General features: G+C 35.4%; 1 protein-coding gene across 1 annotated transcript in view; it reads right to left on the bottom strand.

Annotated features, from left to right (window-relative positions):
- Positions 1-15,247, bottom strand: part of KCNH8 (potassium voltage-gated channel subfamily H member 8) — a 160,092-nt gene that overhangs the window by 106,864 nt on the left and 37,981 nt on the right. Inside the window, exon 2 of the mRNA XM_071560150.1 lies at positions 1,570-1,803. Coding sequence (XP_071416251.1) covers positions 1,570-1,803 — 234 coding nt within the window. The remainder of the gene's footprint in view (positions 1-1,569; positions 1,804-15,247) is intronic.

Genomic DNA, 15,247 nt, shown 5'->3' with positions numbered 1-15,247 from the left:
ATAGGCAGTCTGGGAAATTTATTCTTATTCAGAAAATGTATTGGAATGGCTTCCAGTCAAATTATACATAGAGATGCAAGTAGGATGGATTGTGGGAATTTTTTTAGACTCAAAAAATTATCTGTTTATCTGTGATTCAGCTACTTCACTGATAACCAAATTGACCTACAATCTCTTTCTGCCTTTATTAATCATATTTATTATAGGTTTGAAGCACCCCTTCATGGTGTAAAGGGATCACAGTTTATCACTCAAGGCAAAGACAGTGTAATGGGTGTGCTAGCTTTACTCCTTTAATTTACATACATTGAAACCTCTTCTCACCAAAGTTATCATTATACAAAACTGGAAAAAAACAGCTGTTACCCTTCTGGAGCAAGACCATTTCCCCCCTATATCCAGACATGTTTTACAAATTGGAGCTACTTTTTTCGAATAACCTTCCTGAAAAAATGAACTATGTGAGTCTCTTCCATTTGCTAAAAAAACCCCAAGCGCAAGCACCCCCACACTTCTCCAGGTCTGGAAGATGAGGAAGCATTTAGCAGGGTCTTCCAGAATAACTTGAAGAGCAGCAGTCATGAACACAAGTAACTAAGCAACATTTCTCCTTTTTTTGTTAGTGAAAGTGCAGCTGCCTTCTCCTAACACTCTACATCACTATCTCCTTGTCACCAAGTTGTTATTACTTTTAAAAACTATGTTTTAAAATTATTTAATATAATAGTAATAATACTTGAAGGTAAAATGTTTTATTAGTAAAGGCAGTAGAATCTATGAGGAAAACATGATCTAAACATATACTGCTATGACAATGGGGTGGTTGAAATTCTGGCAGTGTCTCACACCATGATTGCATGAACATGGCAATAAGTATATATGGAATAAGTACACTGAAGGAGGCTGATATAAATGAAAGAATGAAAGTGTGCGTCACAGTCTGCTGTCTTCAATGGCTCAACTATGACATTGTCCTTATAGGAGTGAAAGCTTTGGTGGTGCAACTTGAAATTTACTGTAGTCTAGGTAGTTGTTTAATGCCTGGAAATTGTCTTTATGTGACAATACACAAACATAAATTTTACTTATCCATTTCCTGAAAATCATTATTATTGTATTTATATGTATTGGCTGTTGAGAAGAAGTCACTTGGACCATTCAAATATCTGAGTGTTTTACTGATGGAACTGAAAATTTTACATAGCCTGTCTACCTTATGGTGAATATGAATATTTTAATTACAACTTCAACAGTAAAGGGTAAGAATTTCAATATCAGAAAAAAACAGAAAATGCAGTGTCATATTAAGTGCAAATAAAAGTGTCTCACAATGCAGTTTAGTATCCTTTCTTCTATGCAGCTTTGTTACTTATAATATACTTATAAAAATCAACAACAGAAATATAAATATAGCCTCACTGTGTACCCAACTGTCATTATTTAAATCTATTCTTGTAGGTCTAATGATAGACATACAAAATCATTCCAGAGAAATGAATATTATATATTATACATATTAATGCCAAGTTTCATTCCTTAGGACTAACAAAACAGGAAAGAAAGGCTTACCATTCTTCTTATAGAACATGATTTCTCCTTTGAATTCTATCTTTTCTTCCAATGATTTCTCAATTTGAAGAATCATCTGCTCATTTGTTTCAGCACCAAGCAAAAATTTACAGCTGCAGCTCTTCTGCATGACTTCTGTCCGTGCAAATCCAGCAAGCTCACAGAAGCCATCTGAGCAGTAAACAATGGGGAATCCCTTAGCCACCTGAGCATTTGCAAGGATGAAGTTGCTATCTGTAGAGGAACGCAAAAGTAAAACATGAATTACAGTCTGAATTCTACACCATTTGACATAACACTTCCTTATCATCCTATGAAGGCACAACTGGACAAACATTTAAAAAATAAGTCCCAGGTGACTGCAAACAAGAATATACTTGTCACTCTGGAGCGAAATCAAATCCTACAGTTCACAGATCACCTTCATAAGATGGTTCTTCATGCTTTTGCACTGCTTGCCTCATTGCATACTCAAGAAATACTTTATGAAAACTACCTCTGAGATGTCAGCACATTAAAACAATGACAAACGTAAAAGTTTTGGAAAAATTTCAAATGGCTATGCTGTCACACAAACTACTTTTCAGTCTGAACAGACAACAATATAAACAAGAATCTCTCTATGCTCTCAATAAACTAATATTGACCTATATCAACACTCAAACTAATTTGTTTTCTATAATTTTGCAAGGGAATCTTTAAAAGTACAGTTTAGGGGACATTCCAGGGTACATGGAGTTGTTTGTCCTTTGCCATCTTTTTTTTTCTTTTTTTTTTATTTAAGGAAAAATATTTTAACCAATATCAGTCATATGTCTTCCTGAGCCACACCATATTTCTCCTGTATAAAACAGGCACATAAAAGATTAATCATTCTGTTACACTTAATGCTCTTTATAATTTTTCAGTGTGTTTAAGCTGCAACTATCATATGTGAGACATTTAAAAATAGTATATTGACATGGACATCAGGCAACGAAATGCAACGTTCCAGTCTGATCTCAAATCTTTGGTAAATATAATAGCTGAAACCACTGGCAGCCTAATAGCTAATTCCAATCCCTTGCTGAAATGTCCTTAAAGGTTTTCTGCCTCAGACCTTCAGCTTCAGCCTATGTCAACATCTTTAGCATTTTACAGTCTTTCTCAGTTATCAGGGAGACCCTTTCCAGGCAGTATATGGATTTCTCATACAAGTTTTGTTGGTTTGGGTTTGGTTTTTTGTTTGTTTGGTTTTTTTTTTGTAACGTCTATTTTTCCTTATCCTGAAGTGGTGGTATGGGGTGGGGGGTGGGGAGTTTTATGGGCAGAATCTGTCAAAATTTCACATTGAGGAAGGAAACACTGTTTTTTGCCCATTGCTTGTCAAGGAATGTTTACCTTATGGCTTGCTAGCAGAAGCTTGGAACAGTCTAGTCCCAAGACAGATACCTCTTATTTTTCAGCCTTATGTGAATGTAGATTCATATGAATGTATTAAGAGGAAATACTATTACCTAAACCATAATCCCTTGATAAATATTCATAAATTTAAAAAGAAAAACAATGAATTATTTTAATGGAAAACTCAGGTTGATATGGCGAAACCCCATACAGGAATATATTATTCATGATTGGAAAGGGAGGGACAGAATTCATAAACTAAAATAGAGGAAAAACAGGTCTGTTTTTCAGTCTGAACTGTCACAAGAGTTCTACATCTGTGAAACTCCAACAACTTCAGCTATGTTACTCCTTAATTACCCAAGGGATAAAGTACTATGACTTATACTGCTAAGATTTCAGTATTTTAAAGACCATTGAGGTTTATTAAATTATCAGTTTGCTTTCAATATTTTCCTTCAGTTCCCCACATTTTGATAGAATTTAATTAAAGTCTTTCAATAAATGATTGTTATGTTAAACTAGACTTTTCCCATTTACCAAATAATGTGTTTTAAAAATACATTCTGGTTCAGTGCAGTTCTTGGCTTAGACTGTCATTTTTATTTGCCTAACTAGGGAATAAGTATCATTACCATTCATGCACTAACATGCTGCTCCCCCATCAACACAAAACTAAATCCCCACACTGCCGAAAGAATTAAAATCATAAGCTTGCAGTGCATAATGACAGTGTTACAGTGCAAGACCTGCAGATCATACATACCAAATGCATCTGTAGCTGTCAAATTAATTTACTCCTGGGTTTCTTATTGTTTAAGATCCAATTATGTGATGTAAAGACTGCTGCATGATTTTGGGGTTTTTTTCCCCAAATTCTAATTGTTGTGAATTGCATAAAGCAGAATATGGAACACCAAAATGACAGAAAAGATAGAGAGGATGTGCAGTAGTGTTTGAATATCATTATGAACAAGAATACACTGGAGCTTACCAAGCATACCATGATTTTATGAAAAACTTAGGGTGGCAAAAGTCTACTGTCATTTACAACAAAATAAACCCAGAATACTATTCGTTACTTTAACATTCATAGAAGAACACAGTTTACTTCTAAATACCAATGCAGTACCAGCTAGAATAAGAAGCAATATTTCTCTTAACATCAGTAGATGTCTAATAAGGCTTGCAAGCCTAATTTTACTGAACATTTTGAATACAATAGGATTAAATTAATATAAGGAAAATACAATCAGAGCTGTATTTGCTGTTTTTCTTGAGCTTGAGGTTCAAATATAATTATGAGAGATGCACATGTAATCCCAAACTAGTACACTAAGAGACATATAATTTATTTAAAAGTTTCCTGCAATACTAAAGGGTCAAAAGACATGACGTCCAATAATAACATGTATCATCAAAATCTCCAGTAGTATCTATTAAGTGGCAATTAATATTTACCTAATACATAAAGGACATATTTTTAAAAAATCCACCATTTCAAAATATTCTCGTTAAATATTTATTTACTTTGGTAATTTATTTTCATAGCTTGAAATCTTTAATATCACTTGCTCTTACTTGTGCATGGAGAGGACCATACTTCAAAAAACAATACTGAGGGTGAGATTTCTATCATTCCACATCAGTGTGACACAAATAAGCACAGCATTTAATTCCACGATCTTCAGGGAGAGCTAGCTAGATCTTAAAATATAAAGTAAGAAAAATTTCATCTTCTTTAGAAAAATGTATTAGAAATCTATGGACTGGAAAACAACTCTGTTTGTCTTTGAACTTACAGTAGGAAAGTTGCAATGAGTAATACAAACCTATCGGTCTGTACAGTTTTGGTATACGCTTGGGTGTAGATTGCAACACTTCCATAGTAATGTTACATTTGCATTCTGCGCTCCCTTAATAAACCTTACCATCATATCAAGCAAAAAATGGCAAAAGGGTTCTTGTTTTAATACTGTAGCTACATCTGCTATAAATCTCATCATTGTGCTTACCCTGTTCTTTTAACGATTCTTTTCAATCAAAGTTCAGATGATTTCATGAAGAGAACATCTATCTGACTTCTTGTGCAACTAAGCAAAGCTAACCATAGTTCTAATTTTAAATATTAAATTATTTATGAATTAAAGAGGAAGGAAAAAAACCTGCAAAAAATAAATCTTTAGCAATCAAAGTAGCTGCATTAATCAATAAAGTGACTCACACAGTTACTCTATTGATTGTAGAACAGTCCATAGTTCTTCTGGGTGAGAGGGTTTACTACAATTAGATTTGATTCCACAGTTCCTACACAGGCAGCGTAACCAGAGTAGGCTCATTTCAGGTTCATGTAAATTACTGTCACAGAGAACATGACCATATTGAAAGTTAAGATTACTGATTAATTGAATGATTAAAGTAGCATGTGAAACATTTAGCTTTATGTCAACACATTTAGACGCAAGTGAATTTAGACTTCAAACTCATTTACTAAATACTGTCCTCTGAATCTGATTAAGATGATTTTTATAATGCATACACTCCAAATAATAAAATTCCTCTTGAAAAATCTCAATGCAGCTGACTGTGTCACTATGTAAGGCAAAGATTTATGTAGATCTAACCAAGTCAGAAAGGAAGACGATTATACTGATACTTTTCCCACCCTTCACTAAAAATGAATTAATATTCCAATGAATTTACAGTAGTACAGAGAAAGGTAAAGTTACTGCATTATAAACTACAAGTGTGGACTGATGAACAAAAAACTGTAACCCACTGTAACTTTATGATTGATTTAATTGGACAAGTAATTCCATTACAAGGAAATATATTCATAAAATTGGATAACAGCTACAAATTCAGAGTACAAAACAATATTTGAAGTACCTAGCCCTATGGGCTTAGCAAAGGGGTGAGCTGCCATAGCTGCCATTTAAGCTGCATTGACAAAACTAATTCCCATTATGTAGAAAAGTTCTGAATTGAGCAGTTAAGAAATCAACTTTTCACTTTGTGTTTACGATAATATTTAGTCTGACTGTGAAAATGCTTTACTGTGTACAATATTCATAGCTACAAGAGTTCATCTGTAACGTGGTTCAGCATAGAGGTATCTAAGCAAAATTCGGGCACCTGGATGCTAAGTCTTCTGCTGGTCTTATTGATAAACACACATCATAAGCCGCTTAAAAGACTCAGTGTTTAATGATCTTGAACCCAGCTTCCACTGCCATTAGTGCATCAGGTCAATACTAGAATAATGACTGCAGCTTTCTTCATGACCAATAAAATTACCTGTTCCTAGAAGAAAACAGACCAAACTGCCAGACTCTATCAGAGGGAAACAAAATAAAAACAAATGCAATAATAAACCTCAGGGTGAAATGGGCTCCTGGTGTTTTAGAGAGGAAAAGAAAATCATTTGTTCCTCCATTAGAAATCTCTGTGTATGTTCATATTGGTTTTCTAATACCAGTACCATTTGCATCTACCTGCACTCTGAAGTATGAGACCCAGAAAAACTTTATTGAAATAGTTGCACTTCTGCTACTGCTCAATTAGCATCACAGGTCACCTCTCAAATAATCACTGCAATCACAATGGCTTAACTATAATAAAGGGGAGGATCTAATACCAGAGATTACTTTCAAGTTCTTCAAAATTAAGCTCTGCCAGAAGAAGCAAACATCTGTATGCTTTGCTCAGAAGGAAATACTATATAGTCTAAGATAACACTTTACTTTTTTTTCCTGATATTTACCTGGAATTCCAGATTCATAGATGTCCGCTGAATCAAGGTTGCAATTAAATATTTCTTTTCCTACCCTTAAGCTTTGATGTTGACAAAATTTTGTTTTTCAGTAAAAAGCTATAACATTCTGTTTGATGAGCTTTATCTGTGGTATTGATTGTGCAATGACTGCCAGTACACGGTGTTGATGTAACTAAAAAAAGCTACAGTGCAGATATCAAATATTTACATTCAGTTTCATAGGCATTGAAGTGTTACAAGTAAAACACACATGACACTGGGGAATAAAAGAACCAACCAAAACCCCACAAACAACAACAAACAGAAAAAAAAAAAAGAAGAAATTAAAAGCTAAAAGATGCTGTAACTCATGAGTCGCCAGCATGTTGTGCCAACGTGTAGTATCATCCAGAAGTTAGTCACTGGGTGCACAACTTGTTTTTCTGACAGAACTGAACCCTCTATTCTGACAAGACAGTTCAGATGCTCTTTGGTGTATTCTGTGAGTGCCCACTGGAGAGCAGAGTGCACAGATTCACATTTCCAAACAAAACATATTTTGCAATTTCTCCCATAAAATACATGGAAATATTAAGGTCATCCACTAGGTAGAAGGGCTGTTTGTGTAACCCAGCTGTATTTGACTTGTTGGGGTTTGGTTTTCTTTGGGTTTTTTTTGTTTGTTTTTTTTGTTGTTGTTGTTTTTGTTTTGTTTGTTTGTTTGTTTTGCTTTGTTTTGTTTTTTGCTTCTTTTTTTCCTACTGTTCCATTGGTTTAAAATTTACCTGTAATGTTAGAAGTGGAATTGTTATAATTCAAACTACCACACAGAGTTCTCATAAACTCAGATCATTTAGTGCAATAATTTGAGAGCCTGGGACCATGACTTGGTTTCAACTGTTCAACCAAGAGAAAGATTTATAGGGAATAGTGTTCCTGAAAAGAAATATTTTCAAAGACAGGAGCCACATGATCAACAAATATTTATTGATGTGATCCTGTCCATACCTTTCTTGTCTGAAATAGGAATAAAATAAGGAGTTGAATGCTGGTTTTTTTACACATGTTTTAAGCACTTACTCATGGTAGGTACTCAGTTTACAGACGTACTAAACTTTCACCATTGCATAATATTTTGTGGGTTTAGTGTCCTACATTTGCATTGACTATGTATCATGCCAGATGAACCAGCTTATAATATTGCTGCAGAGGATAAACATTTGGATATTTGTCTTCAACATATGTACTGCTACTGATGTTGCAATATATGAGCAGCCAGATGTTACGGGTGCTGCTAAGAGAGCTAGTTGAAGAATACAGGGCAAAAAAAAGGATATTATTTCTGCACACCTGAGGGAAAGAACTTAAGCTAGACATTTTGAAGCCAGTGGAAAACGCCTTTAAAAGATCATGTTCCTGGCTTTTGATAACTAATGCTCCCTTCTTCTTGCAAGACTCTTCATTGGAGTGGTAGCTCAGGGGCTTGGAAAATATCCTGATACCGTCTATATTGGAAATAAGAAACAGGATTTCTTTACAGTATGATGATGTGGAGTGCAAGCACTATTTACTTACTAGTGAGAAAGTTTCAAAGTATCACTTGAAATTAGTAGATTCTGTGGAAATTTGTTTCCCCTTTGAAAGTGACCATATGAAAAAAAAAACAAAAGTATAACAAAAACATTGCAGATTTTGTATATACAAAAAAAGGCCGGAAGGTATTTACTCTCCATGTGTGAAGCAAAAGTAACTTTCAGCCACTATTCTGAGAAAAAATGAAGGAGAAATTATACTTTCAGCCCTCGAAATGACCATGAAAGTAATGGAGAAGAAGCTATGTCCTGTGGAGAGACTCCAGTGAGGCATGAATCATAAATGTACTAATTCTCTTCTGGTGACAGTGGGGTGTTTTATGCTAAAGTTTCTCATCTAAACAAAATCATCTATCCTCAAAACACAACCCAGACCTAGGTTTGGGTTTAAAGTGAAGGCAAAGGACTCAGGGTGTAAGCAGCATCCTCAGCTTTTCACCGCTATCTCAGATGCATTTGGTCTTGCACATTGTAACAGCACACAGCTTTTGCATACTATTTTCATTTCCACAGGCAAGATACTCAAATGACAACATCAAAACAACTAGCTGTTCAAATATCACATGTTGGTATTATATCCTCAGAATAAGAACCTTTCATCATTTTACACAAGTCTCATACTACCCTGAAGCTGTTACTCAGAGAGGCTCGAAGCTGATTTTCATGTATGCTAGCTGATGTAGACAATTTCCCTGCTGTTCACTGCCACTTTAGCAATCCTGTATGACCGCCATGACAATTTCATGCCAGGTTATGGTGTCTTTTACTGCATTGATTTCTCTCTATAATTACTGCACTTCAATATTAAGACGTCTGAACTCTGTGATTAAAATCTACCATATTGAAACTTTGCAGTTTATATGTTTGTCTCTCAGTATCTGAAATTAAAGGGTAATCTGGAGTTAATTTTAATGGGGAGAAAAAGCAGACTCCTATGTGCCTATTCCAGTGAAATGAGTTCTCTATAAACAGTAAGAATTTCTGCATGCAGTTTTCTCAGAGAATTAACACTAATCTGAAACAATGTAGTGGGAAAAAAAAGTCTGTTTAAATAATGCTAATAAAAAATTACAGCAATAATATTAAAAATGGTTCATAAAATGATGAAGACGTATAGGAAATGTCATTTCCAGAAAAGAGTTCTATACTTCCTTAAAGATCTTTATTTATTGATCCTGTGAAATGATCAATGTCTCTAGAATAAACAAGCAGAATAACCCTAATGGAAAAGTAGATGTGTGAGGTAGACACAGGCAATTGTTTCTCGTAATGAAGCTGTTATGGACCTTCTGAATGATTGGCACAGCTTGCAGCAGGAGGACCTGAGCTCAGACATACTAATTTATATAAGATATACAAATTTAGGAAGAAGCTGCTTTGGGAACCATAAAGACTTGAGATGAGCATTGCTATAAGATAGTCGTCTGGAGAAAAATCCAGATTTTGGCTGAAGAAGTGGACATGGTCTGGAAGATTCAAAGTATCTGCAACTTCTTTGCAGTAAAGGAGTACATATATACTATATAAATACAAAGTGAAATTACTGGGGTTTTGACTACTTATTAGAAGAACTGAAAAATAATTTGGGCTAAGTATTGTCTCAATGAAAGAAATCAGGCACAGGAAAAGATTGTTACAATAAAGAAATCTGCTGAACTGGACATCAAAGAACTTATACAGTAGATAAGAGAAGAAATACACCAAAATCATGACAGTACTGAAGATACTTAGTTACCCAAAGCAAAACCTTTTTGTGTCTGCTTGCTGTGCTCTATTTCTAGTTCATTTTACAGAAGGTAAAGATGCTAAGTATCACAGAACCCTCTTTGGCATTTCTAAAGCAAATATTCTCATTCTGCTGTGGAACAAAACAAATAACCCTTCCCACTACCTCACCCTAAAGTGTTCCCTAAATAGAAAAAAGCCAAACCTTACTTCAGAAAGAGACATCGGAACAACAGGACAGTGCTCAGTAATTAATACGAGACCCAAACCTCCAAAATCCCAGGAAAATTGGATTAAACTTCAATATTTTTGAAAAATATTTCAATTGAATCCAGCATTTTCACCCTGGCAGCTGGCAAATTCTATTCTGATTTCAATAATATTCATTTGCATCTTCTACAAAATATTTTTTGTGCAGACTCAAGGAGAGACAATAATTTTAGGATCACTATCTAACAATTAAACAATTTTATTAAATTGTTACATTGTTATCCAAGAAAATCAGTGCAACAGTAACTAAGGCAGTATAATTTTATATTGTTGTTCATTTAGTGTCAATAAATAGAATTTGTTCCTAAACTTCCACATTCTCCCATTTATAATCTGTTTTATTCCATTTTAGAACAGATGTTACATATTTATTCTCAATATTTAGTTTGTTGTTATTTCATTTTTAAATTTTTTTCTCCTTGCAAAACAAGGGTGTCAAACAGCTTTCATCTGTCAATCTGAATATACATGAAAAGCTTTAAAAACGTTTTGATACCTTTTTCATCTTTGTCTGTTTATGGGAGAAAGTATAATACTATCAAAAGGACACAGTGCTCAGTAAATTACTAGACTTTACAAAGTATTTGTAAATGCTAAAACAAAAACAACTCCAATGGCATTACAAAAAGTGCATCAATATACTATTCAAAAGAATTGTAGAGAAAACATTGCTAACAGATAAAAGGCTTCTGCAACTTTTGCATTTTAATTTACAATAGGAATTTTCCAATCATTAACACATGAAGCATTACTTAAAGTTTAGAATGCAGTGTTTGTGTCTCTTAAGATCTCCCCTGCAATTGCACACTGAGTAACTTCTCCCTTGGTTGAATCTCTTAAAAATTCGCATCTTTTTCTCTATAAAAACTGTAACAAAATCAATGTTTTCCCTGATACCAGATAAGTTAATTCAACTTCTTGACTCATACATGTGTCAAAACACTGCAATACTGCATCTATCTGCAAATCACTAACAGCAGAAAAAATGAAGAGAGTTCATAGAGCAAGGCCATATCCTTCATTACTACTTTTAGAGGAAAAGAGAACTTTTGATGGCTTTTGTTAAGTGGCCCACCTCTGCATGAAACTGCTGTCTGAGCTGAATTTTCTCCAGCATACAAGGCCTGCTGGACGAGACTATTGTTTAATACTCAGTCCACAAGACTTATTATTAAATATTATTTTGCAATTTTAGCAGCTGATCTTTCCCCAGATCCTAAATAAAATAAAACTGAAGTAAATTCGAATTTGAATAAAATTCAGATCTAATCAAAACACAGAAACAATTATAATAGCTTTGTGCTTAAAGATCAGTGCTCAGACTGAATTATATCAAAATGGGGTTTACCCTTCCCAACAAATCACTGGATTCATGTAAATTATTACATTGTGATGAGAGGTTATTTTGAATTTTCTATTGTTTGGGGATTGGATCATTTTTTATGTCACATGGGATAGACTGATATGTCCTCTCTTTTTTACCTGATTTCTAGTATCTCCCCTTTGTTTCTCTCTTCCATCCAAATTTTTCTAATTTGTGTATTTCTGATTAACTTCTCAAACTCCATACTGCTAAGTCAAGTAATTTTCTAGTCCCACGTTCCCAGTCCGAAGATTACTGAATAAGGATGCAAAGGCACTGATTGCCACTGAGATAAAAAATTGAAGTTAAGACTGAAGTTAATGTTTGTGGACTATATTTGAACTTGAAAATTAATTGTTTGTGACCTATTTATGTAGCCAGTTATAATGTGCATTATAACTGTTTCAGAGAATAAAGGCTGACAACCTTCCTGACAGTCAACTGTATAATCCACTAAAACGGCACAACATATATGTGATGTAGATACAGGATGTGAGGCAGCTTTCCTTGCCACTACTAACCTACTCCTGTATCTTGCAAGAAAGTTGCCATCTTGAAGAGATTCATCAAGACCATTGTGGGAGGATGGCTGGGATTAAAAGTTAGAGACTAAGAATTATAGGGTAAAATGCAGCTGCATCTCCCTGAATGGAATGTGGTCGACACGCTCCACAAAGACTCCCCATACAATAAGCACCTGCTACAGGGAATGGAACAGAGGGTCGATTGCAGATGCTGCAGCCTCTCCCCATAGAAATTCCTGCAGGGTGGGGAAGATGGTGGTACATTGTAGTTCATAAGACCATATAGTGCCTCTCAACCAAGGGAGGTAGATATCTTGCTGCTGAGCCAACAACCAAGGCAAAGTCCCTCTCCTCAGATGCCAAGATGCAACCATGCCCATATGAAGCAAAGTGAGAGAATTTTACAACAATCAAAGTACTTATGACTAAAATCACTCAAGCTCCACCTAAACCTAAAGAGATAGTGTAAAGACTGAGAACAGGGGGAATGTTGAGGAAGACTCCACCAAAACTGCTGGTAGTCAGTCGATGGACTGAACCTGTCTTGTCCCCCACAGGAATGCCTACGGGGTAAGAATTATACTTTATGCACACTAAATATTGCTATTAGGATTAGAGCTTGTGCTTGCTTTATAATGTAGTAGATTACTTCAAACATGTTTTTGCAGTCAGACACTATCACTGGCAACCCTCGGACCTTATTAACCCTGTCACAATTTGTATTAGGAGTGTTATTCCATAAATTGTTACAGTGAGTCCTTTAAAGATGTTAGCAGTTGCCAGCAGAGGATAAGGCATTGCGAAGATCTGCTGAAGGGTCTCCACACTGCTGGCTTAGCCCCCCTGACAGGGGCAGGCAAATCACCCTCCGATCCAGCAAAACTGTTCAGTCAGGAATCCCCTTACAGGATACTGATGTACTGGTCAGGAAATAAGGGTTCTGGCTTTCCCAGGACACTGACAGAGAAATACATCACTGAGGGTAGAGAAAATCTCCCCACACTAAGGGTTGAGTAAACCCCTCCCTTACATGTGGCAACCAGGAAAAGCTGAATGAAGTTAATAACTTGCTCTAAGCTGACATTGTGCTCAACCTCAAAGTTAAAAAAAATGTAGTAGAATAACAATTTGGTTAAGCTGAAAGTGTGTACTTATATTTCTTCAAGCACAGACAGAATTAAGTGCTAATTAAGCAGTCATTATGTCACTTACAACAACTACTTATCAATTATTTAACAATATTTTCCAAGTCAGTTAGTAAAAACTTCAAACCATAGAACAGTTTAGGTTGTACAAGTGCAAAATGTCATTGATTCCAACCATTAACCCAGCATTATCAAGTCCAGCACTAAACTATGTCTCTACTTGCCACATCTACATGTCTTTTAAATACCTCCAGGGATGGTGACTCCATCACTTCCCTGAGTAGCCCATGCCAATGCTTGGCAATCCTTTTGGTGAAGACATTTTTCCCAACATACATTTTATACCCTTGCTGCAGCTTGAGGTCATTTTGTCTTGTCCTGTTGCTTGGGAAAGAGATCAACCCTACCTCACTGCAATCTCTTTTGAAGAAGTGAGTAGTGATCAGGTCCTCCCTGAGCCTCCTTTTCTCCAGGCTAAACAACCCCTGCTTCTTCCACCACTCCCCATAAGACTTGGGCTTCAGATCCTTCACTAGCTTTGTTGATGTTCTTTGGACACTAGAAATATGTAGGAAAACAACAATTGCTTACATTAAACTGAGTTATGTAAATAGAAATAACAATAAACTGGCTAAGTCTGACACAGCAGCCCATTTCTGAATGACAAGGATTTCCATTATGTATAAGGAGATGCAGCAAACAGGCAGGATTTCCCTACTCTGAAACAGACATCTCTTGGTTCTGGATGTCATTCTATGAGTGAATGAAATTAGAGTTGTTCCATCAATTAAGCATGCACTTATTACATATTCTACCTCACCAGTTTCAATTTAAAAGCAATGTTTATGGAGGGGCTGCATTTATAAAGTGTGCTTTGAAAGCGGTCTCTAGATACAGTCATTCAAATTTATTACACCATAGATGTGTAAACATGAGGAGCAACAAGAGGCATATGTAAAAGAGTCGTAGCAGTGTTTGTCAATTATCACTCCAACAGAGAGTTTGAGAAGAGATTTGGACTTCAAACTTGCCAATGGCACCCTTTAGTCTCATGGAATTGAATACCCTGAGAATGGAGAGCAATTTTGTAAGAAATGCTGCTCTAGAAATACAAGGTTTTGTTCCACATGAGGAGCCTCCCATTCCAAGTAGAAAGGAAGACTTGCATGCATCTTTGCTTGGTTGCCTTCCTCCTTTTTCTCAATAATCAGAAGTTAAGACTGGACCCTGATCTGGCATGCAGGATTTGATCCCAAACATGTTGTACCTGTAAATATCTGAATTTTCAGAGTATGTATTCAATTTCTGTCTGTCTTTGCTCTTCCACATGAAAGACAATATTCACTGAGCCAGAGAGCACCTGAGCAAAACACAGTCATCAATATCCCAGGTCATTATACATTTTGGATTTGAGTCACCCCTAACTCTTCTGATTTCTCCAGAAATTTTGCATAGAGGCTGACAGACTAACTGAATTATTTCTGAGTTTTCAAAACGCAGTATGCTTTGAGTGATTTCATACAAACCTCCCACTCTTATGTGGATTTTACTGTATTGTTCCAGTAGTAATACAGTAAATCAGGATAGTAGACATGAACAATTTTCTTTGCTGGAATCTCAAACCAAATTTCCTCCAACTTCAAACCTTTTGGTGATATTCAGAGTTGCTGTAAAATGTCAGCTACATTAAAAAGAAAAATAAAACCTCCCAAACTCTTACATCTGGAGACTAACAACATTCATCTTTTCCTCATTGTTTTTAATTGAATATTTTGATTGGAGCAAAGCAGGTATTGCTTATATCTAGCTTTTTTTTTTAAAGACTACACAAGAAAAAGCTTCCCTGGATATATAAGTATTATTTTTAATAAGAGTTTTAAATGTACTAAAAATTGGAATGAAGGACAAATTTGGTCATCTGC

The sequence above is a fragment of the Pithys albifrons genome, chromosome 7 (genome assembly GCF_047495875.1).
Source record: "Pithys albifrons albifrons isolate INPA30051 chromosome 7, PitAlb_v1, whole genome shotgun sequence".
NCBI classification, from domain to species: Eukaryota; Metazoa; Chordata; class Aves; order Passeriformes; family Thamnophilidae; genus Pithys; species Pithys albifrons.
This window is presented reverse-complemented; position numbering and strand designations above follow the sequence as displayed.